The following is a 25,164-nucleotide window of genomic DNA, read 5'->3' as shown; positions in this document are numbered from 1 at the left end:
AAGGAAAACCCCAAGGCGTTCTACACTTATGTGAGAAATAAGAGGATGATCAGAGTGAGAGTAGGGCCAATCAGGGATAATGGAGGGAAGTTGTGCCTAGAGTCTGAGGAGATAGGGGGGGCCCCAAAATGAATATTTTGCTTCAGTATTCATTAGAGAGAGGGACCTTGTTGCTCATGAGAACAGTGTGAACCAGGTTAATAGACACAAACAGGTGGATATTAAGAAGGAGGATGTGCTGGAAATTTTCAAAAACATCAGGATAGGTATGTCCCCTGGGCCTGATGGGATATACCCCAAGGTTACTATGGGAAGCGAGGGAGGCGATTGCTGTGCCGTTGGCAATGATCTTTGCGTCTTCACTCTCCACTGGAGTAGTACTGGATGATTGGAGGGAGGCGAATGTTGTTCCCCTGTTCAAGAAAGCAAATATGGAAATCCCTGGGAATTACAGACCAGTCAGTCTTGCGTCTGTGGTGAGCAAAATATTGGAAAGGGGAGATTCTGAGAGATAGGATTTATGATTATTGTGGAAAACATAGTTTGATTAAAAATAGTCAGCATGGCTTTGTGAGGGGCAGATCATGCGTCACAAGCATCATTGTATTATTTGAGGATGACACAAGACACATTGATGAAGGTCGGGCAGTGGATGTGGTGTATATGGATTTCAGTAAGGCATTTGATAAGGTTCCCAATGGTGGGCTCATTCAGAAAGTTAGGAGGCATGGGATACAGGGAAGACTGGCTGTCTGGATACAGAATTGGATGGCCTAAAGAAGACAGCAAGTGGTAGGGGATGGAAAGTATTCCGCCTGGAGGTCGGTGACCAGTGATATCCTTCAGTGATCTGTTCTTGGACCTCTGCCCTTTGTGGTTTTTATGAATGACTTGGATGAGGAAGTGGAAGTGTGAGTTAGTAAGTTTGCCCATGACACGAAGATTGGAGTTGTAGATAGTGTCGAGGGCTGTTGCAGGTTACAACAGGACATTGACAGGAGCTGGGCTCCGAAGTGGCAGGTGAAGTTCAACCTAGATAAATGTGAAGTGATTCATTTTGGAAGGTAAAATTTGAATGCTGAATACAGGGTTAAAGGCAGGATTCTTGGAAGTGTGGAGGAACAGAGAGATCTTGGGCTCCACGTACATAGATCCCGCAAAGTTACCACCCAGGTTGATAGGGTTGTTAAGAAGGCGTATCGTGTGTTGGCTTTCATTAACAGGGGGATTGAGTTTAAGAGCCGCGAGGTTTTGCTGCAGCTTTATAAAACCCTGGTTAGACCACACTTGGAATATTGTGTCCGGTTCTGGTCGCCTCATTACAGGAAGGGTGCTTTGGAAAGGCTGCAGAGGAGATTTACCAGGATGCTGTCTGAACTGGAGGGCATGTCTTATGAAGAAAGGTTGAGGGAGCTAGGGCTTTTCTCACTGGAGTGAAGAAGGAAGAGAGGTGACTTGACAGAGGTGCACAATGTGATGAGAGGCATGGATAGAGTGGATAGGCAGAGAAAATTTTCCTCAGGGCGGAAATGTTTGTCATGAGGGGACATGATTTTAAGGTGATTGGAAGAAGGTACAGGGGAGATGTCAGAAGTAGGTTCTTTACACAGAGAGTGGTGGGTGCATGGAATGCACTGGCAGCAGAGGTGGTGGAGTCAGAGTCATTAGGGACATTTAAGGAACTCCTGGGCAGCCATATGGGACAGCAGTAAATTGAAGGGGTGGAGGTTTTTTTTTAATTTAGAGTACCCAATCATTTTTTTTTCCAATTAAGGGGCAATTTAGCATGACCAATCCACCTAACCTGCACATCTTTGGGTTGTGGGGCTGAACCCTGTTGTGTTATGTAATTTGAAATAACACAAGCTGCCACTTGATGAAGTTTTGAGTAAAAGATGCTCCAGTTTTGAAGTGAGTTCAATGTGTTTTATTGAACTATTAGCACAGTTCTCAATGAGTTCGACTCTCTGCTAATCTAAATGTAGTAACTCAGTCTAACTGAACCAGCCTTGCTCTGAACCATGTGCTGGGGTGTGATGCTAAGGATACACCCTGTCTCACTCTGTAGATGTTGGTCTGTGGAAAGAGGCGGGGTGTGAGTGCCTCATCCCTTTTATAGTGAGATACCACCCCTGAGTGTCCTGACTGCTCATTGGTCGTGTCCTATTCTATGTGTTTATTAGCTGCATGTTTGCATATCATGACATTGCCCCTTTTTTATGTTTGTTGGCGTATGTGAATGTATTTACATGTGAATGAGCCTGTCTAACGTGACTGACGGAGGACCACAGAGCAAACAAAACAAACGTTCACAAGTCCAGTCTCTGAGGCTTATGTCTGATCCTGGTCGACCGCCGGAGAGGTGGCGGAGGGGACGACGGCGCCGTGACAGGCGGGATGGAAGCCTGGCAATTCTACGTATGGAAATGGAGGAGAAAGTGGTTACGGGCAGGCAACTTTGCGCAGTGCCCGTCGATTCCTTCGCACGGTGGAGCCATCAGCCATACGTACAACATACGTACAAGCGGGGGCACGGCCTGTCGAACAACTGCAGCTGGGTATCTTGATCCTGACAGTGTCTGCCGGGGATAGCACGGGCAGATCGGTGGCATGGGCATCATAGTTCTGCTTTTGACGGTCTCTGAGCTGCTGCATCTTCTGCAGAACCGGGAGGTGATCCAGGTTGGGTAGTATATGGTTGGAAGCGTCGTCCGCAGGTCCCTGTTCATCAGGAGTTGAGCCGGCGACATGACAATGGACAGTGGGTCGCCCTGTACGCGAGCAGTGCAAGGTGTATGTCGGAAGCAGAGTCCGCGGCCTTGCAGATGAGCTGTTTCACAATGTGCACCCCTTTCTCGACTTTTCCATTGAGCTGCAGACTGGAGGTGACATGCTGGAAATTGTATGACCTGGCAAACGTGGATCATTCTCGACTGCTAAAGCACGAGCCATTGTCGCTCATGACGGTGATTGGGATGCCATGCCTTGAGAACGTCTCCTTACAGGCGTTGATGACAGTCCGAGAGGTGAGATCCGGGAGCTTCAGCACCTCAGGGTAATTCGAGAAATAGTCGATGATCAATACGTAGTCACGACCATTCGCATGAAAGAGGTCAATGCCAACCTTGGATCACGGAGAGGTCACTATGTCATGCTGTTGGAGCGTCTCCTTGCTCTGCGCTGGCTGGAACCGCTGACAGGTGGCACAGTTCAGGACCATGTTCATGATGTCCTGGCTGATGCCGGGCCAGTAGACAGCTTGCCGGGTTCTGCGTCTGCATTTCTCGACGCCCACGTGTCCCTCATGAATCTGGCGCAGCACCAAGCTCTGGAGACTGAGCGGAATGACAATCCTGTCTAGCTTGAGGAGGATACCATCAATCACCATCAGGTCATCCTTCACATTGTAAAATTGTGGGCATTTTCTGCCAGCCATTTGTGAGGTTGTGGATGACGCGCTGCAAGAGGGGGTCTTTGGCTCTCTCATCACGGCTGAGAACTACCTTCTCATCTGTTGCCGGGAGAGTGCTAGCAAACAGCTGCACCTGTGATTCGATGTGCTGGATGATCTCCAGCGGCTCACTGAGCGAGGTGACGGAGCGGGACAATGTATCAGCGATGATGATCTCCTTGCCAGGTGTATACACCAAGTTGAAGTCATACCTCCTAAGTTTAAACAGGATTCTCTGCAACCGAGGCGTCATGTCATTCAGGTCCTTGTGGATGATGTGGACCAGAGACCTATGATGTGTCTCGACAGTGAATGTCGGCAGGCCATAGACATAATCATGAAATTTGAGGATGCCGGTGAGAAGACCCAAGCACTCCTTCTCAATCTGTGCATATCTGGTTTCAGTGGGCACCATTGCCCTTGATTCATAGGCTACTGGTGCCCAACATGACGTGTCATCTCGTTGAAGCAACACCACACCGATGCCACCCTGACTCGCATCTGTGGATATCTTTGTTTCCCAGTCCGGATCGAAGAATGCCAGGTCTGGTGCAGTGGTGCGCTTGGCTTTCAGCTCCAGCCATTCTGTCTGGTGTGCCGCCTTCCACTCAAAGGCAGTTGACTTTTTCACCAGGTTGCGTAGGCCATGGTGTGTGTGGCCATGTTTGGAATGAACTTGCCCAGAAAATTGACCATACCCAAGAAGCGCAGCACCGCCTTTTGGTCCTCGCCTCGATGGCCTTAATTTTGTCTCTGCCCGGGCGCACACCATGCTGTGAGATCTGGTCGCCTAGGAACTTGAGCGTTGATGTGCCAAAACAACATTTGGACCTGTTTAACTTTAGGCCGTTGGCATGTACATGGCGGAATACATTCCGGAGACGGGAGCATGTTCTTCAGGAGTCGTGGACCATATGATGATGTCGTCCACGTACACACGAACCCCTTCAATGCCTTCCACCATCTGCTCCGATGCCGAGATGATGCCAGATGGCATGCAATTGTAGCAGTATCTGCCAAAAGGCATGTTGAAGGTACAGAGCCTTCTGCTGGACTCTTCCAGCTGGATTTGCCGAAATCCCTGTGATGCATTCAATTTGGTGAAGAAGCGCACGTGTGCCATCTCACTCGTGAGTTCCTCCCACTTTGGGATGGGATAGTGTTCCCGCATGATATTCTTATTGAGATCCTTGGGATCAATGCAGATGCGCAGCTTCCCCGAAGGCTTCTTTACGCACACCATCGAGCTGACCCAGTCAGTCGGTTCGGTAACCTTGGGTATGATGCCTTTTTGCTGAAGATTCTTGAGCTGTGCCTTCAGGCGCTCTCTCAGTGGAGCAGGGACTCGTCGTGGTGCGTGGACCCCTGGCTTGGCATCAGGTCGTAGCTGAATCTTGTATCGATATGGCAGCGTGCCCATCCCGTTGAACACAACTGGATACTGGGCAAGGATGTCGTCGATGCCGGCCTGAAGATACACATGGGAGGATGTTGTGGTGTAAACACTTTGAATGAGGTTCAGCTGCTTGCAGGCGTGCGCACCTAGTAGGGATGCCCTGTCCGGCTTAACAATTTCAAAGCGTAACCGTGCTTGTGTGATACGTGCAGATGGCAGGATCCCAGTGCCGTGATGGCATTCCCATTGTAATCCAGGAGCTTGCAGGCAGCTGGAAGGACCATGGGTTGCTTCTTAATGCGTCTGAATCTGCCAGTGAGAGGAGGTTGGCAGAGGCACCTGTGTCCAGGTGTTGTCCAGGCATTCATCATCTGGATCCGTAGCACTGCCAGGATCAGAATCATGTAGGCGTTGTTGCACACTCCGGATGCACGTCGTCGGAATTGGGAGCGCTGGCTCCTGACTGGTGGTGCAGAACTGCACAGGGCTGCATAGTGGCCTGGCTTCCCGCAGTTTAAACAGCGTCATGCGTCAATGTCTTGACGCTCCGTGCATTGTTGCACATGCGCAGTGCGGTTCTCAGACGTCTGCACCTGCGCAGTGTGGGTTTCGGATGCTTTGTTATCCCGTTCGCATCGCGTATGCGTCGGGAACCGGGACGAGCGCGCGAAATGGCTGCTATCGTCAATGTTGAGGAACTTCATCCGGGAGATGGCCTGCACACTCTACGCCTCGTGGGAGGCTAGTCTATCATTTTCTGCTGTTTTATACTGGGAATAGCGATGTTTAGCGTGCTCATGCACTGTGCATGTTTCAATCGTGACCGGCAGGATCATATGCTTGATTTTCAGTAACTGCTCTCTAAGAGGATCAGAGTGAACTCCAAAAACGATTTGGTCTCTGATCATGGAGTCAGTGATATCACCGAAGTTGCGCTAGCAGTCTAAGTTTTGTTAAATATGAGGTGAAGGATTCGTCTTTACGTTGCAATCGCTGCTTGAATATGTAGGGCTCGAAGATTTTGTTGGTGTCCACCTCACAGTGGCTGTCAAACCTGTCCAGGTCTTCGGCGAAGTGAAAGGAGTTGAATATTTCCAAGGCGTGATCACCCGCTCTGGTGAGGAAAAGAACTATCTTCCTTGCATCAGAGGCATCATTGAGGTCTGATGCTTTGACGTAAAGCTGAAATTTCTGCTTGAATGTCCGCCAGTTGGCACTGAGATTGCCGGAGGTCCTGAGCTGGTGAGGAGCCTGAATCTTTTCCATTGTGCTGGTATACATTCGCTGGTCGTCACGGATCTTGCTGAGTTGAGCTAACTAGATGGAACAGACTCCTGGTATCATGTTGTGTTATGTAATTTGGAATAACACAAGCTGCCACTTACATAAGAACATAAGAACTAGGAGCAGGAGTAGGCCATCTGGCCCCTCGAGCCTGCTCCACCATTCAATGAGATCATGGCTGATCTTTTGTGGACTCAGCTCCACTTCCCGGCCCGAACACATAACCCTTAATCCCTTTATTCTTCAAAAAACTATCTATCTTTATCTTAAAAACATTTAATGAAGGAGCCTCTCCTGCTTTACTGGGCAAGGAATTCCATAGATTCACAACGGTTTGGGTGAAGAAGTTCCTCCTAAACTCAGTCCTAGATCTACTTCCCCTTATTTTGAGGCTATGCCCCCTAGTTCTGCTTTCACCCACCAGTGGAAACAACCTGCCCGCATCTATCCTATCTATTCCCTTCATAATCTTCAATGTTTCTATAAGATCCGCCCTCATCCTTCTAAATTTCAATGAGTACAGTCCCAGTCTACTCAACCTCTCCTCGTAATCTAACCCCTTCAGCTCTGGGATTAACCTAGTGAACCTCCTCTGCACACATTCCAGTGCCAGTACGTCCTTTCTCAAGTAAGGAGACCAAAACTGAACACAATACTCCAGGTGTGGCCTCACTAACACCTTATACAATTGCAGCATAACCTCCCTAGTCTTAAACTCCATCCCTCTAGCAATGAAGGACAAAATTCCATTTGCCTTCTTAATCACCTGTTGCACCTGTAAACCAACGTTTTGCTACTCATGCACTAGCACACCCAGGTCTCTCTGCACAGCAGCATGTTTAATATTTTATCATTTAAATAATAATACCTTTTGCTGTTATTCCTACCAAAATGGATAATCTCACATTTGTCAACATTGTATTCCATCTGCCAGACCCTAGCCCATTCACTTAGCCTATCCAAATCCCTCTGCAGACTTCCAGTATCCTCTGCACTTTTTGCCTTACCACTTATCTTAGTGTCGTCTGCAAACTTGGACACATTGCACTTGGTCCCCAACTCCAAATCATCTATGTAAATTGTGAACAGTTGTGGGCCCAACACTGATCCCTGAGAGACACCACTAGCTACTGATTGCCAACCAGAGAAACACCCATTAATCCCCACTCTTTGCTTTCTATTAATTAACCAATCCTCTATCCATGCTACTACTTTCCCCTTAATGCCATGTATCTTTATCTTATGCAGTAACCTTTTGTGTGGCACCTTGTCAAAGGCTTTCTGGAAATCCAAATATACCACATCCATTGGCTCCCCGTTATCTACCGCACTGTTAATGTCCTCAAAAAATCCCACTAAATTAGTTAGGCACGACCTGCCCTTTATGAACCCATGCTGCGCCTGCCCAATGGGACAATTTCCATCCAGATGCCTTGCTATTTCTTCCTTGATGATAGATTCTAGCATCTTCCCTACTACCGAAGTTAAGCTCACTGGCCTATAATTACCCGCTTTCTGCCTACCTCCTTTTTTAAACAGTGGTGTCACGTTTGCTCATTTCCAATCCGCCGGGACCACCCCAGAGTCTCGTGAATTTTGGTAAATTATCACAAGTGCATTTGCAATTTCCCTAGCTATCTCTTTTAGCACTCTGGGATGCATTCCATCAGGTCCAGGAGACCTGTCTACCTTTAGCGCCATTAGCTTGCCCATCACTACCTCCTTGGTGATAACAATCCTCTCAAGGTCCTCACCTGTCATAGCCTCATTTCCATCAGTCATAGAACATAGAACATAGAACAATACAGCGCAGTACAGGCCCTTCGGCCCACGATGTTGCACCGAAACAAAAGCCATCTAACCTACACTATGCCATTATCATCCATATGTCTATCCAATAAACTTTTAAATGCCCTCAATGTTGGCGAGTTCACGACTGTAGCAGGTAGGGCATTCCACAGCCTCACTACTCTTTGCGTAAAGAACCTACCTCTGACCTCTGTCCTATATCTATTACCCCTCAGTTTAAAGTTATGTCCCCTCGTGCCAGCCATATCCATCCGCGGGAGAAGGCTCTCACTGTCCACCCTATCCAACCCCCTGATCATTTTGTATGCCTCTATTAAGTCTCCTCTTAACCTTCTTCTCTCCAACGAAAACAACCTCAAGTCCATCAGCCTTTCCTCATAAGATTTTCCCTCCATACCAGGCAACATCCTGGTAAATCTCCTCTGCACCCGCTCCAGAGTCTCCACGTCCTTCCTATAATGCGGTGACCAGAACTGTACGCAATACTCCAAATGCGGCCGTACCAGAGTTCTGTACAGCTGCAACATGACCTCCCGACTCCGGAACTCAATCCCTCTACCAATAAAGGCCAACACTCCATCGGCCTTCTTCACAACCCTATCAACCTGGGTGGCAACTTTCAGGGATCTATGTACATGGACACCTAGATCCCTCTGCTCATCCACACTTTCAAGAACTTTACCATTAGCCAAATATTCCGCATTCCTGTTATTCCTTCCAAAGTGAATCACCTCACACTTCTCTACATTAAACTCCATTTGCCACCTCTCAGCCCAGCTCTGCAGCTTATCTATATCCCTCTGTAACCTGCTACATCCTTCCACACTATCGACAACACCACCGACTTTAGTATCGTCTGCAAATTTACTCACCCACCCTTCTGCGCCTTCCTCTAGGTCATTGATAAAAATGACAAACAGCAACGGCCCCAGAACAGATCCTTGTGGTACTCCACTTGTGACTGTACTCCATTCTGAACATTTCCCATCAACCACCACCCTCTGTCTTCTTTCAGCTAGCCAATTTCTGATCCACATCTCTAAATCACCCTCAATCCCCAGCCTCCCTATTTTTTGCAATAGCCTACCGTGGGGAACCTTATCAAACGCTTTGCTGAAATCCATATACACCACATCAACTGCTCTACCCTCGTCTACCTGTTCAGTCACCTTCTCAAAGAACTCAATAAGGTTTGTGAGGCATGACCTACCCTTCACTGGCATGTTATTTGTGTCTTCCACTGTGAAGACCGACCCAAAAAACCTGTTCAGTTCTTCAGCCATTTCCTCATCTCCCATTATTAAATCACCCTTCTCATCCTCTAAAGGACCAATATTTACCTTAGCCACTCTTGATGCAGTTTTGAGTAAAAGATGCTCCAGACTTTGAAGTGAGTTCAAAGTGTTTTATTGAACTATTAGCACAGTTCTCCATGAGTTCGACTCTCTGCTAATCTAAGTGTAGTAACTCAGTCTAACTCAACCAGCCTTGCTCTAAGCCATGTGCTGGGGTGTGATGCTGAGGATACACCTTGTCTCACTCTGTAGATGTTGGTCTGTGGAAAGAGGTGGGGTATGAGTGCCTCATCCCTTTTATAGTGAGATACCACCATGAGTGTCCTAACTGCTCATGTCCTATTCTATGTGTTCATTAGCTACATGTTTGCATATCATGACAAACTTCACGCAGACATGGGGAGAATGTGCAAACTCCACATGGACAGTGACCCAGGGCCGGGATTCGAACCCAGGTCCTCAGCGTCGCAGTCCCAGTGCTATCCACTGCATCACATGCCGCCCTGGGTGGAGGTAAGGTTGATCTTAGATTAGGATAAATGGTCAGCACAACATCGTGGGCCGAAGGGCCTGGAGTGTGCTTCTATGTTCTATGTTAACTCTGGTACAGCCATGGTGCCAGGCTGGAACTGCCAAGGGTCAGACCCGAGGGGGCCATGCCCATGAAAGGAAGGTGGAATGAGAGATATTATGGTGGAGGCGGGGGGGGGGGGGGGGGGGGGTGCGGTGCAGGGTGGGTAAGCAGGGGCCTCTGAGATGTTTGAGGGCGACAGATGGCGGTCCTGGGAGGAGGGGGGGGCCTGTAAGACGGTGTGAGGAGACCTGAAGAGGGCGGGTGGGCCACTAGGGACCCCATAGTGGTTTGTCCTCACTTGGGGGAGAGTGTGCGGTAATGCCCATGTGTTTGGGGTGACATTGCCCATGGATGGGGGTAGTGGGCGACCCATGAGTTCACTTAGAGATGGGGAACCCTTTCAAAATGGTGGCCCAATCTCTGTGTTCAGCTCCTCGTTGCTGAAAAAAATCTGGGCGCGATCTGCCGGCCCTGTTGCACTCTCACTCAAGCGCAGCACGGCTGGTAGATCCCACGAGAGGGCTCCCGCTGGCTTCCCGACAGTCTTCACACAGCGCAGGGCCTATCCAGGACCCGCGAGTCATTGGAATGAGAATCATGCATGTGGTGTTCTTTGCTTTCTGAATGAGGATGGCTACGAAGTGTCGTGTCTCACAAAGAAAATCAAGCTGTGTTTGAACAAAGCCAATTTATTTACATCACAACTAAATAGATTTGACTTGCTTGCTAAGATATAAAAGATTACAGATTCACTAAAACTATGATTCTAGTTACAGAGTTCCTGATAACATGACTATTTTCTACCTCGCCTAAAAACCTTCTCCCCGAATCAAGAGTATCATGTGATCCACATGTATGCGCTTGATCATCATCTAGTGGTTGGATGCAGTTACAGTAAATTGTTAACCCATCATTATTCTTACAAGATACATATTGTCATATCGTCAAAAAGCGGCGTGACCAAACAGCGCGCACCAAAGTCGGTTTTCAACCTACTCCGCCTCTCCAGCAAGTTGTAATGTGGCATCTCCATTTTAAAAATGTGAAGCTGGCAGAAGGGCTGCTGCGGGGTCCAGAGAAGGTGAGTACCCATATTTGCTCACAGGCAAAGAACCCGGCGCCACTGGGTGTCTGAAGTACAGGATCTTGGGTCCGGTGAGCAGAGGCCCCCACTACAGCCGGGAGTGCATGTGCTGAGAATGTCCAATGGGGGTGGGGGGAGGGCGGAGGAGGAGCAATAGGGGGGCTGGAGTGTTTTGGATTGGAAGACACTGATAGTTGTCAGTCTCACACCCTCTCCCAATTCTTACAGATATTGCACGTGATGGATGATATCTTGGACCCCAGGGAACTTGCCCTAATGGTGCTGCTGTCAGACCAGGCGGCCAGACGCCAGAGGAGGCAGCAGATGCAGCGTCAACAGAGGCTTGAGATGGTGGCCCTCGTGCAGGGCACTGCCCCACACCCTGAGGCCCGAGGACCCAGCCGCCCATCTAGCAGTTGGACTCAGATGGGGAGGCCTGCAATGGCCCAAGGTGTGCAGACGTCACTGGTCTTTCGAACAGACGACCGGCCGTGTGTGCTCCGCCTCAATTAGGAGTCGGTGCAGCACCTGTGTCATGTCCCACGGACTTGGCACCACATGGAGGAGGAGGATACCCGCTCCCGGTGGCTGTCAAGATCACCGCAGCCCTGAACATTGATGCCTCAGGATCATTCCAGGGCTCGAGCGGGGATTTGTGCGACATCTCACAAGCTACAGCCACAAGTGCATTTTTGAGGTCACGGATGCCCTGTTTGGCCGGACAGAAAACTATATAAACTTTGACATGGACCAGGCCCAACAAGGTGCTCAGGCAGCTGGATTCTCCACCATCAAAGGGTGCCCCAGGTCCAGGGGGTAATAGATGGTACGCATGTCACCTTGCACGCATCGATGGCTATCTGGGACTGCCCATATCAACAGGAAGAGTTCCAATCCATGAACATACAGCTCATGTGTGACCACCACATGAAGATCATGCACGGGGGCGCAAGCTTCCCAGGGAGTGTGCACAACAGCTACATCCTGGGGCAATCAGACATCCCAGGCCTCTTCGAGAACCACCTCAGGATGGCCGATTGGTTCTTTGGAGAAAAGGGGTACTCACTCAGGATCTGACTAATGGCGCCAATACAGAGGCTGGAAATCGAAGCGGAGACCTGATACAACGAGGCCCATGCGGCCATCCGGTCTATCATTCAGCGGTGCATCGGACTGCTCAAATTACAGTTTACCCCCCCAGAGGGTCACCCGTTTTGTGGTGGTCTGTTGTGTCCTCCACATCCTGGCACAGCAGCGGGGCAATGTGCTGGAGGTGGAGGGAGAGGAATATGTGGCCACCTCCAGGAAAGAGGATGAGGAGACATCGGACAAGGAGGGGCTGGAGGAGGAGCCCGGGGAGGACCTGCAGGACCAGCCGGAGATTGGAGGACAGGTGGCAGTGGCAAGGGACCAGAAAGCCCGGAGGACCATGGACATCAGAACTTCACATAGAACGTGGACTCATCTGTCACTCCCCCTCTCCCCAATCCCTACCCAGTTCCATCACTCCCCTCTCCCCCTATCCCTCTTCCTTCCCACTTTTCCGCCACATTTCGCACCCTCGCAGAGTCAGTATAACAGCATTCTAGGGTAATGGGACTATGTCAAGACTGTCAGCAGGTCATGGGTGAGGGCAGGGGGGGTGATGATAACCCACAGGGAGCCGGGCATTGGTGCTACTGATTCAATTCCATAGTTTGGCCCTGCCTGCCTGACTGCTGAATGTTCGCTCACACCCATCACCTGTACGTTGTGTGCTGGCCTGGGGGTGTGTGTGTGGAGGGAGGAGTCCAGGACCACCATGTCTGGGGATATAGAGAATGGAATTGGTGCTCGGCCCGCATAGCGGAAGACAGTGCCAGAGGTGTCATATTCGTCGAGGTCGACTATTTTTAGTGATTTACAGAGGTGTCCCCAACCCACTATCCCAATGCTGCTGCCCCACTCTTCCCACCCCTCCCACATGCTTCCTCACAATGCACCCCCTTTACCCTCTATCCCGCCATACCCCCACCCCCTCCCCCAGTGCTCTCTCAGTGATCCTCGACATGCTTAGCCTGTCATGCTCTACCGCTGCATCTATGTGTGTCCGCAGGATGCAAATCAAAGGTGGAGGCATCCTGCTGCTTACCTTGTCTCATGGCATTTAATTCCCCTGGCGGGTATCCTCTGGGGGCTCTGGGGCCGGAGGGTACAACACACTTGCCGGTGACACATGGTTTGTGGGCAGCACGGTAGCATTGTGGATAGCACAATTGCTTCACAGCTCCAGGGTCCCAGGTTCGATTCCGGCTTGGGTCACTGTCTGTGCGGAGTCTGCACATCCTCCCCGTGTGTGCGTGGGTTTCCTCCGGGTGCTCCGGTTTCCTCCCACAGTCCAAAGATGTGCAGGTTAGGTGGATTGGCCATGATAAATTGCCCTTAGTGTCCAAAATTGCCCTTAGTGTTGGGTGGGTTACTGGGTTATGGGAATCGGGTGGAGGTGTTGACCTTGGGTAGGGTGCTCTTTCCAAGAGCCGGTGCAGACTCGATGGGCCGAATGGCTCCCTGCTGCACTGTAAATTCTATGTTAACTATGATGCCCCGTTGTGCCACACTGTACTGGGTGCAGACTACGAAACGCGCTGTGGTCAGGGTGGAACTCAGGGGATTCAGAACCACGTCCTGATTGGTGCCCATCGGGCCCTCGGGTTCACCTCGGGGCGATGGGGCAGCTGGATCGAGCCCAGGCTGCCCCGGCGTCATCTGGCCCTGCCAGACCTGGCGGCTCCCCAATGTCTGCAGCCCTTGCCGATGCTCCTCAGTGACTGGGACATGCTCTAGAGAGCCCCAGCAATGCCCACCTGTGACTGGGATTGCCCCCCAGTGACTGGGACATGCTCTGCAGCACCGTGGCGATGCCCACCTGAGACTGCGACATGCTCCGCAGCACCTAATCAAGGTCCACCTGGTACCGGTTAACATCCTCCAGCGACTGGGTCATGCTCTGGAGGAGCTCAGCCATGGCCATCACTGACTGAGCCATGCCTTGGACACCTCCATTCATGTTGCTGATATCGTGCACCTGGCTCGCCACTGCTGCCGCCACCCTAGCAGTGTTGGCCTCGGTGCCACGCATTGCCGGTGCCATCTTCTGTGTCCGTAGCCTCTGGGACCCCTGCAATTGCCTATGGACCTGCTGGAGTGTCGCTGGCAACTCCCTCTGAATCTCACGTTACAGCCGAACAACAAACAACAAAGAAGAGTACAGCAGACGAACAAACCCTTCAGCCCTCCAAGCCTTTGCCGACCATGCTGCCCTTCTAACCTAAAACCTTCTACACGTCAGGGATCCATATCCCTCTATTCCCAACCTATTCATGTATTTGTCAAGACTCCCCTTAAACATCACTATTGTACCTGTTTGCACCATCTCCTCCAGCAGCAAATTCCAGGCACCTCTGTGTAAAAATCTTGCCTCGAAAAATCTCCTCTAAACTTTGCCCCTCACACCTTAATCCTATGTCCCCTAGTAATTGTCTCTTCCAGCCTGGGGAAAAGTTTCTGACTATCCACCTGTCCATGCTCCTCATAATTTTATAGACTTCTATTGGGTCGCCCCTCAACCTCTGTCGTTCCAGTGAGAACAAACCAAGTTTATCCAACCTCTCCTTTGTCCTTGGCCACCAGGACCTCCAGGGCCTTTTCCTCATTGGGCGTCAGGGCTCTGAGGTCCAGCAGCCCGCCGCCCATCTGGGTCTCCCGTCAGTTGTGGGCCAACTTCTCCTGTGGGGCACAGAAGGGTCATCGTTGCCGCATGCCTTCTTCATCGGAGGGGTAGTGGGGGTATTTGGGGGTTGGGGGAGGGGATTTGGGGAGATGGACTGTATGGGGGGGATGGGGAGTATGGGGGATGGTGGGGAGTATGGGGTGAGTATGGGGGGGGAATAGGGCGGCACTGCTGGACATGGGTGGGATGGGGCACAGAACGGTGCTGGGCGGGGCTTGCAGGCGCATTCTCTTGTCGGCGGTGGGAGGGTCGGGGGGCCAGTGCAGACTCACCCGAGCGGCCCGGTGGAGGTCGTTGACCTTCTTGCGGCACTGGGTGCCGGTCCACTTGGTCACGCTCCCCGAGATGGCTGCCACTGCCACTTCCTCCCAGGCAGCGCTGGCTGCCCTGTGGTTGACTTTCCGAGACCCTCGGAGGAACAGGGCATCCCATTTGGCCACTACCACTTTGAGTAGTCTGCCCAGGTTGCCAAAGTGTGATGCTGATCATCGAGGCGGCATGGCTGTGAGCTAAGTGGGTTGTGTGTGCAGGATTGGTTTAAGTGCTGCTGTCCCTTGTTTGCAGGGGGCTGGTGAGCGCAGTCCCAGCGAATCAGCCGGCGGGACCATCATTTGTGGTGAGAAGCCTGTGGGGCCTTGTTTTGTGGACCAATTAATGTTTTATTGTGGTAATGGCCTCACCGGGCCGAGTGTAGGAAAGCTCGCTCAGTACCCACTCGCTTCCATAGTTCAAAACATTTTGGTTAAATCGGGCCCAAAGTGTCATTGGATAGCGGTGGGGAACTCGCCGGCAGAGCTGGCAGAAGCACCCTGCGAAACCCACCACAAATGAACTTAGACATTTTTCAGTTAAATTCTGCCCTCTAAGTGTGGGTTGAACCGGAGATAAACTCTCCAGGGCCCAAAAAATGGGCAGGATTTACCGGTTAGGTTGTTCACGCCAATGGGAAATTCGAGTCCCACGCTGGCGTACGTGTTTCCCGGCGATGAGGGGGGCTGTCACCAGGAAATGCCGTTGACAACGGGGTCGCCTCCGCCGTCGAAAAACACAGGGGACCCTGTGACTAAGTGATGTTTGATTGAGGTGGAGAACTCACCAGCAGAGCTGGCAGAAAACTACTTGCAAAACCCGCCACAAGTTACATTTGCACCACATGAGTGTCAGGCAATGACCATCTCCAACAAGAGAGGATCCAACAAGGGGAAACATCTGCTCCACATCTATCCTGTCAATCTCTGTACCCCCTTATATGCCTCAATTAGATCTCTCATTCTTCCAAACTCCAACGAGCATGGGCCTAAACTGCTCAAGCCCGAAAGACGTATTGTCAGGTGAATTGGACATTCTGAATTCTCCCTCAGTGTACCCGTACAGGTGCCGCAGTGTGGCGACTGGGGGCTTTTCATAGTAACTTCATTGCAGTGTAAATGTAAGCCTACTTGTGACAATAGAAATTATTACTATTAAAACAAGTCCTTCATCCCCAGAATTAATCTAGTGACTTGAAAGGTCAAAGGGCCTCCTTCTGCACTGCAGGAATTCTATGGTTCTATGGTTTATGTCCCATCAGAATTTTAGCGAGGCAATTACATTTTTACCACACCGAGGGAGCTTCCTCATCACTTTTGAGCTTCGAGCTACAAAATGCCAGATTAGTCGAATTCAACGACATAAATTTTCATGTAGGGAATTGAGTTTGGGTTCATTGTCGAGGTTCAGATGGACCCAGTGTTTCGCTCAGAGAAATAGACAAGTGATGGGACAAAGTGCACTAGGCAACCACTGGTTTAATTGAGACGTACATTTTCCATAATTGACAACTTGACTTATAATTGGAGCTAATTTATCAATAGTGTTAATGATTATTAATGTAGAAATGAAACTTGACTGATACTCCCTGATGTATGAGGTGTACTTGATTCTGAATATGGCTGAAAGAAGAGACACGCTGTTGAAGCTTTTCATCATGCATAGATCGGGATAATTTGCAAGAGTTCCAAATTTGAAACGGAACACTGTATACGGAACATGAAGAGAGTGCTGATTGGTTTGCATCAGACACCACTTGCCAAACAATCAACACTCTCTTCACATGCAATATAAATTGTTGCTCCCTATACAATTTGGTGAATTGTTATGATAAGTGCAAGGAAAAAAGCTTCAACAACCAGTCTCTTTTTCCAGCAATGCTCAGGAGTTACACAACCAAACGGCTATTTGTACTTATTTTTGTGGCAGGATTGTGTCAATTATTCTACCCCCCAACTTCTTTTCTTTCAGAGACGGACGACCTTGAAGATTACAAGAACAAGTCTTGGATAGCTGCTGCTGTTGTCGGTGTCCTGGTCCTGATTGCCATCTGTGCCTGTGTAATCTTCAAGCAGCGAAGTATATGATTTTCATTCACTCACTTTCATCCGACAACGCGTCAAACAAAATAATTTCCTAACCTGACGAGGTGCCAACTCTTGTCAGAATATTTGACTATATCAGTTAACATGGCAGCTGCAAAAGAACACGCATTTCTATCACGCTTTTCACGGCCTCAGGGTTTTTGCCGCCAATCGAAGTGTTGCTGCTGTTGTAGTGCAAGAAATAAAGACACCAAAGGGCGGCATGGTGGCACAGTGAGCACTGCTGCCTCACAGCTCTGACATGATATGCAGACATGCAGAGGTGGAGTGTGAGTGCCTCGTGCCTTTTATAGTGAAATACCACCCCTGAGTGTCCTGCCTGCTCATTGGTCATGTCATGTTCTCTGTGTTCATTAGCTGCCTGTCTGTGCCTGTCTGTATATAATTATCTGCATGTCTGCATATCATGACAAGCTCCAGGGACTCAGTCTCAATTCCAGCCTTGGATAACTGTGGAGTTTGCACATTCTCCCTGCGTGCACCTGGGTTTCCTCCTAGTGTTTCGGTTTCCTCCCACAGTTCAAAGACGTGCAGGTTAGGTGGATTGGCCATGCTAAAATTGCCCCTTGGTGTCCAAAGATGTGCAGGTTAGGTGGTTTTACCCGGTTGCGGGGATAGGGCGAGGGCTGGAGTAAGGTGCTCTTTTAGAGGGGGGATGCATAATTGATGGGCCGAATGACCTCCTTCCACACTGTAGGGGTTCTGTAGTTCTATAGCAAGCTCCGACACACATTAATTTGCTCATGAGCAAATAATCCATTTTTAGTCTTGTGGACCAAGGAATAAATATTGGTTAGGAAACTGGGAGAGAATTACTGTGGTCTTTTTTCAATATTGTGCCCTCTTCTTTTAAATACATGTATGCTTCTGGTTTAATTTTTTTGTTTTATATTTTTATTCAAGGCGGAATGATAGCACAGTGGTTAGCAACGTTGCTTCACAGCTCCATGGTCCCAGGATCAATTCCCGGCTTGGGTCACTGTCTGTGCAGGTTCTCCCCGTGTCTGCGTGGGTTTCTTCCGGATGCTCCGGTTTCCTCCCACAGTCCAAAGATGTGCAGGTTAGGTGGATTGGCCGTGGTAAATTGCCCTTAATGTCCAAAAGAAAACAGGTTGGGTGGGGTTACTGGGTTACGGGGATAGTGTAGGCTTAGTTAGGGTGCTCTTTCTAAGGGCCGGTGCCAAATGGCCTCCTTCTGCCCTGTGTTGCTAATTTTCTCCTTGGTTTAATTGCTCTGTTTTATCACCTTTGCTCTTGAGTCGCCAAGTATCTTTATGATACCGCCAAGTGGTTCAAGTCCGAGTAATGATCAATAATCCAATACACCGATTAGTAAGATTTAAATCAAAGCATATTTATTATACACAGTAATCACTACTCATGCACAAATTCTACGTTTAAGCTACTTCTACAACTAACAGGTCTATACTTAACTCGGAACTGGCCCACCAGGTCAGGGAAACAAATGGCCTTTCGTTCGGGTTCTGAGCCTGCGGGATTCGAAGTTGGTACAGATTGATAGCTAGGAGCGCCTATCTCGTAGCGAGCGTTGAAGTAAGACTTACAGTTTCGACCAGCTGCTGAAGAGTGAAGAGCTGGAGAAGCGGTGGAGAAGAGAGCGATTTGAACTTGGGACTCAATTCTTATAGTTCCCAGGGGCTTCCCGCCTTTCGGGGTGGACCCTGTACCTGGTCCCAAGTGATTGGACTTTGTCCCAATCGCTTGGTTCGATTTTCTCCAATGCTGGAGCGGTTCCCTGATCGATGGGCGGTCTTGAGGTGCTCGTTCACCTCCTTTTGTGTAGGCTCCTGTTGGCGCCAAAGAGTCTGGTTATGCTTTGTGTGTCTAAATGTTGCTTATTATTCCCGGGGATTGCTCATTAGTAGGCAGATGGCTGGTGTTTTGTTATGCTGATGGTAGCTGGTATCGATCTTGTCTGGCCTTTCCAGAGGTAAATACACAGCCAACCTGCAGCTGATCGTTTTTGTCTTGTTGGCTGACTTTCCCATCAGCCTTTGCCGTCCGCCATTTTGAATCGGGAGTTGGCCATTTTAAGTGGCTGCACCTGTAAATTCTTTGATTCTATGAAAATATAAATATACGAAATATCAATAAAACAACCAAAGACATCAGAAGAACATCACATCAACCGAACAAACAACCACAACCCTCTAGCCCCCCTGACACTGACCCTCAACCACATCCCGCCTTTCCCTTTTTAACCCCCCGAAACCCCCCCACCCCGCTGACCCCTCAATCCTCTGTGAATAAACCGATGAACAGTTTCCACCTCTGAGTAAACACTTCAAATGTTTTACTTGAACAACAACAAAAATCACACCTCTGCCACTGCAGCACACCCTCTGCATCCACGATTCCGGAGTGAATCTCTCCGACAGCCACGGCGAGAGTGTCACCAATCAGCATCGCTGGGCACAGTGAAGGTTAACCACCACCTTCATTGGATGGAAAAGTAATTACTATGCAGCATAGGTTTAAGGTGCGAGAGGGAAAGTGTAGGGGAGATGTGCGAAGCAAGTTTTTACACAGAGGGCTTTTAGTGCCTGGAATGCGCTGCCGGGGGAGGTGGTGGAAGCAGATACGATAGTGACATTTAAGAGGGATCCTGATGAATACATGAATTGGGTGGGAATAGAGGGATATGGACCCCGGAAGTTCAGAAGTTTTTGTTCAGACAGGCATCATGATCGGCACAGCTTGAAAGCTATGAAAGCTTGAAGGGGCGAAGGGCCTGTTTCTGTGCTGTACTGTTCTTTGATTCTATGATTCTGGGTAGGTAAATTCTTGTTAGACAAGGGAATCAAGGAACATCGGGATAGATAGGAGTGTGGAACTCGAAACACAAACAGATCAGCTATGATGTTCTTGAAGGCTCGAGAATTCGGATACAGTAAAACACGTGGAAGTACATTTTGGTCGAAATAATAGGAAGGTCACTTATTACTTGGACATTGCAAGTCTAAATGGGGCAGAGGAACAAAGGGGTCTCAGAATGCTAATACATCCAATCAGTAAAAGTTGCACCACAGGTTAGCAAGGACCGTAAAAACATCAAACCAAAGCAATTGGCTTGATGTTTTTAAGAGGAACAGAATTGAAAAAGAAGGGAGTTATGCTAAATTAGTATCAAACCTTGGTTAGATCACAATTGGGAGCATTGTGTACAGTTCTGGTCACCAAATTATCAAAAGGATATAAAGGCACTGGAGAGGCTGCAGGGAAGGTTTACAAGGATGATGCCTAAAACATGACCAGAAAAGGATGAGCTGACTCATCATTTTTTCTTGATAAAAGAAGGCCAAGGGTTGACCCAACACAGGTCTTTGAAGCGGTGCAAGATTTTGATAGAGTGGGGATACAGAAAAAAATGTTTCCACTGGTGGAATAGTCACCAAGAAATCCAATAGGGAATTGAAAAGAAACGTCTTTACCCAGAGAGCAATCTGAATATGGAACTGACTCCACAAGGGTGTTTGAAGCAAATCATACACATGCATTTCAGGCAAACACACAGAAACACATGAGGCAGAAAGTAAAAGAGGGTCACTGTGATAGGTTTAGAGGAGAAAAGATTGGATGAGGCTCCAGTGGAGCATAATCGCCCAAGGCTCTGTGGAGCAAGGACTGCTTATTGGGTGCAACTGGTCCTTTTTCTGTACCATATATTCTGTGTACATGTGTTATTTTCTCAAGCAACTTAATTGGCGGGGAAAAACAATCATTGATTTAAAATGCACATGGAGTTTTTAATTCATTCACAGGATGGGGATGGGGGGGTGGGGAGCAGTGGTGTAATGGTATTGTCACTGGAGTAGCAATCCAGAGATCCAGAGTCATGCTCTGGGGACCCGGGTTCAAATTCTGCCATGGCAGATGGTGAAATTTGAATTCAATAAAGATCTGGAATTAGACGTCATAAAGGTAACCAAGGTAATTGTCGTAAAAACCCATCTGGTTCACTCATGTTCTTTAGGGAAGGAAATCTGTTGTTCTTATCTGGTCTGGCCTACATGTGACTCCAGACCCACAGCAATGTGGTTGACTCTTAAATGCTCTCAGGGATGGGTAATAGATGCTGACCCAGCCAGCGGTGCCCACATCCCATGAACGAATAAAAAAAAATGTGGATGTCGCTGGTTGGTCCAGCATTTAGTTCCCATCCTTAATTCCCCTTGAGAAGGTGGTAGTAAGGTGCTTTCTTGAACCGCTGCAAATCATGTGATGTAGGTACACCCACAGTGCTGTTAGGGAGGGAGTTCCAAGATTTTGACTCAGTGAGGGAACGGGGATATATTTAGGATAGTATAATTTGGAGGGAAATCTCCAGGTGTCAATGTCCCCATGTGTCTGCTCTCCTTGCCCCTCTAGGTAGTTGCGGTTATGGGTCTGGAAGATGCTGCTTATGGAGCCGGGTTCAATTCCCGGCTTGAGTCACTGTCTGTGCGGAGTCTGCACGTTCTCCCCGTGTCTGCATGGATTTCCTCTGGGTGCTTTATTGTCACATGTACCGATGTACAGTGAAAAGTATTTTTCTGCGGCCGAGGGAACATACACAGTACGTACATAGTAGACAAAAAGAATAATCAACAGAGTACATTGACAAATGGTACATTGACAAACAGTGATTGGTTATAGTGTGGAACATTATTAATAATTATATAAGAAGTGGAAAATAGTTTTAGTAGGTCAGAACGGTGACAGGAGATAAAAGAAAAGGGTCCGGGGGAGAGAGCTCGCAGAGAGTCGCCATGCTCCGGCGCCATCTTGGTTTATAAAAGAAAACTAGGGAATTTTCACAGTAACTTCATTGCAGTGTTAGTGTTAATGTAAGCCTACTTGTGACACTAATAAAGATGATTATGATTGTTGAGTTCCTGCAGTGTATCTTTTAGATGGTGTACAAGGCTATCTGTGGTTGGAAGAAAACAGTCATCATTTCACGCGACATTAGAAAACAGTAAAGTTTGCAAGTTCAAACCCCATCTCTTTTTTTCAAAGATCTTATCTTGTGGTGGATAATCCACCACAAGTGCTTGTTTTCCTGCCTATAACCTATTTGTGGTTAGTCTTTTGTGTCATTTTGCTCTGCTCTGTTTGCAGTGTCCTCTGTGCGATTTTAGACTCTTACAAGTTGGTGGCGTTTCAATGTGAATTCCTCTGACGTCCGACTCAACTCTGTCACCATTTTATTCAGGAACATTATGGGGATCAAAATAATGGTGGTGATGCCACGGATCAGTTATTGATCAAGAGGATATCACTCCTGCTCTAAACATCGAGACCCATTGTGTTTTTGAAACTCTTTCCTATCCCGTTCAGGATTTCACTGTTTGTGATGTGCAACTACATTCGACAAATGGGGCGGGGGAGCAGGGGGGGTGGTTGCAGAGGGATTTTAACCCAGAGAGGAATGCGATCAAGTAGACTTGTTTTGTACTCTTTTAATAAAACTAAAAATCAATAAATGAAACAAATATGAGGGGTGGGGGGAGGGAGTGACAGCCCCAAGTGGGTCACTGTACCCAAAACAAAATGTCAAAGGAAACTTAACTATCTGAACCAAATCTAATTTCCGGGGTGGGGTGGAGAGGGGTTGGGGGGGGGAGGGGGGGGGAGGGTGAGGATGCACCCCAGCCCCAACGGGGCCCACAGGTCATGGAACTGGATTTGTTATATATACACGAGCAAAACTTGGAGTAAGGGATCGGAGTGCTGATTGGAAAAAGTGGTGTAAGTTAATGTGATTGGGCAACATGGTGGCCTGGAAGTTCACACACTGTCTGGGCTGAAAGTGCTTTGCGGGTCCCCCTAACATCTATGCATTTCCATATACCTGTGAGTGGTGGAAAGCACATGTTCAATATCCTTCAAACCATTTTCAAAGATTACCAGTATGTAATTGTTACCAATGCATTAACCGGCGCTCCCCAGATGCCTCTCTGTGCAGTTTCGATTAGATTTTTCCTTTGTGGCAAATGATGAGTGTCAATACCTTCTGGTTGTTTCTCAGTTAATGTTGTTTCCTTTCTGTTGGACAGGCTAAGATTGCGAAGGCATTTTTGCTGATGTCGCAGGCTCCATGAAGGGACCATCAGAAGCATACGCTGAAAACGTCTCTCTCTGGAATGTCAATCAACTGCTGAAATCCTGTGGGCAAATGTACCAATCAACGAATCTTGTTGTTGCAACCCCATAGGGGCTGGGACAATATGGAGGCTATCTTGACTTTGATAGACCAGCCAATGAATGTTTGTCCTGACGGTTTACTTTCAAAGGGGCAAGTCACTGCAATGATAATCTTACATTAGAGTTTTGTGGTAGTGCTAATCTAATTTATACCAGCTACTGACTTTTACCTTCTGCCATAGTGCTTCACCAAAAAATATCAATCACCGAAATAAGAATGGACACTGCTGAATATGAAGGATTACGGGTATTCTCGGGTTAACACTCACAAAATGGCTTCTAACTGGTCCGTGGTCCATGGGCGCGTTTGCTTCAGTGTGCACCTAACACATTTCTCTCCAGCAATAAAACCAATTGTTATCTTTCTAACTAACTGAGTACCGTTATTTCAAGTGACTTCCCTGCACAATGTTCAGCACCATTCGCGTCTCCTCAATACTCAAGCAGTCTGTGTCGATGTTCAGAAAGACCCAAGACAATATTCAGGCTTGTGTTGATAAGTGGCAAGTAACATTCACACCACACAGGTGCCAGGCAATGACCATCTCCAACAAGAGAGAATCTAACCAGCACTCCTTGACACTCAATGGCATCACCATTGATGAATCCCCTCACGATCAACATCTTGGGCGTTACCACTGACCAGAAACTGAACTGGATGAGTCATATAAATACTGTGGCTACCGCAGCAGGTCAGAGGCTTAGGATTCTGTGGAGAGTAACTCACCTCCTGACCCCCCCAAAGCCTGTCCACCATCTTCAAGGCACAAGTCAGGAGTGTGATGCAATACCCACTTGCCTGGACAGGTGCAGCTTGATTAACACTCAAAAAGCTCACCATCATCCAGGGCAAAGCAGACCACTTGATTGGCACCCGATTCACCACCTGAAACATTCACTCCCTCCACTACCAACACATAGTAACAATTGTGTGTAGCATCTGCAAGATGCACTGCATCAACTTGCCAAGATTCCTTCTACAGTACCTTTCAAACCCACAACCACTCCCATCTAGAAGGACAAGGTCAAACGCTACCTGGGAACACCATCAACTGGAAGTTCCCTTCCAGGCTACATGCCATGAAGAGTTGGAAATATATTGGTCATCCCAAGTTCGATTTCCGGCTTGGGTCACTGTCTGTGCGGAGTCTGCACAGTCTCCCTGTGTCTGCATGGGTTTCTTCTGGGTGCTCCAGTTTCCTCCCACAGTCCAAAGATGTGCAAGTTAGGTAGATTGTGTCATAATATACACCAGTATATTATGGTGCAGACACACACACACACACTGATGGACATGCAGTGGGACCAATCAGCATACACAACACCGCAGCCAATCACCAGTGAGAGCACACACACTATAAAGACAGGGGACTGGAGAGTTCCGGCTCATTCTAGTAGCAGCCAGCTCGGAGCACAGAACTCACAGCCTGCAACACAGACATTCACCATGTGCTAAGTGCATCACCTGGTTAGGACTAGGCAAGGGTCAACAGTTAAAGCTGGTATTGCATTTACCCACAGTTCAAGTATGTTAATATAGTTAACCTTATAATAAAATAGAGTTGCACCACTTCCAGTGTTGGTGACCTGTTTGTGATCCAGAACATCCAACACATCATGGTACAAGGAGTGGTTGCGTACTAGCACTTCTGAGACCCACCTGCAACTAATCAGCATTCTGGCATCCTGAAGTATGGAGAACATCAACCCGCTGCCGCCGTTCCGCATCTCCGGCAATCTCCAGCAGCGCTTGCAGGGTAAGGACGAGTCTTTCCAATCCTTTTTAACACACCTCCGCATCCTTGCGCAGTCCTGCGGCTATGGGCCCACCTCCAACTCCATGATACGCGACCAGATCATATTTGGTGTTCTGTCGGACCC

The 25,164-nt window shown here is 48.6% G+C and overlaps 1 protein-coding gene across 2 annotated transcripts in view; it reads left to right on the top strand.

The window, feature by feature from the left end:
- Positions 1 to 23,652, top strand: part of LOC140386587 (cell adhesion molecule CEACAM5-like) — a 126,252-nt gene extending 102,600 nt beyond the window's left edge. For both annotated transcript variants that reach the window (XM_072469040.1, XM_072469039.1), the window contains exons 9-10: positions 16,943 to 17,050; positions 23,136 to 23,652. In XM_072469040.1, coding sequence (XP_072325141.1) covers positions 16,943 to 17,050; positions 23,136 to 23,140 — 113 coding nt within the window. In that variant the 3' untranslated portion in view covers positions 23,141 to 23,652. The remainder of the gene's footprint in view (positions 1 to 16,942; positions 17,051 to 23,135) is intronic.
- The last annotated feature ends 1,512 nt before the right edge of the window (positions 23,653 to 25,164 follow it).

The sequence above is a fragment of the Scyliorhinus torazame genome, chromosome 12 (assembly GCF_047496885.1).
Source record: "Scyliorhinus torazame isolate Kashiwa2021f chromosome 12, sScyTor2.1, whole genome shotgun sequence".
Taxonomy (NCBI): domain Eukaryota; kingdom Metazoa; phylum Chordata; class Chondrichthyes; order Carcharhiniformes; family Scyliorhinidae; genus Scyliorhinus; species Scyliorhinus torazame.
Note: the sequence above shows the minus strand (reverse complement) of the source record. Positions and strands in the feature narration are given on the sequence as shown.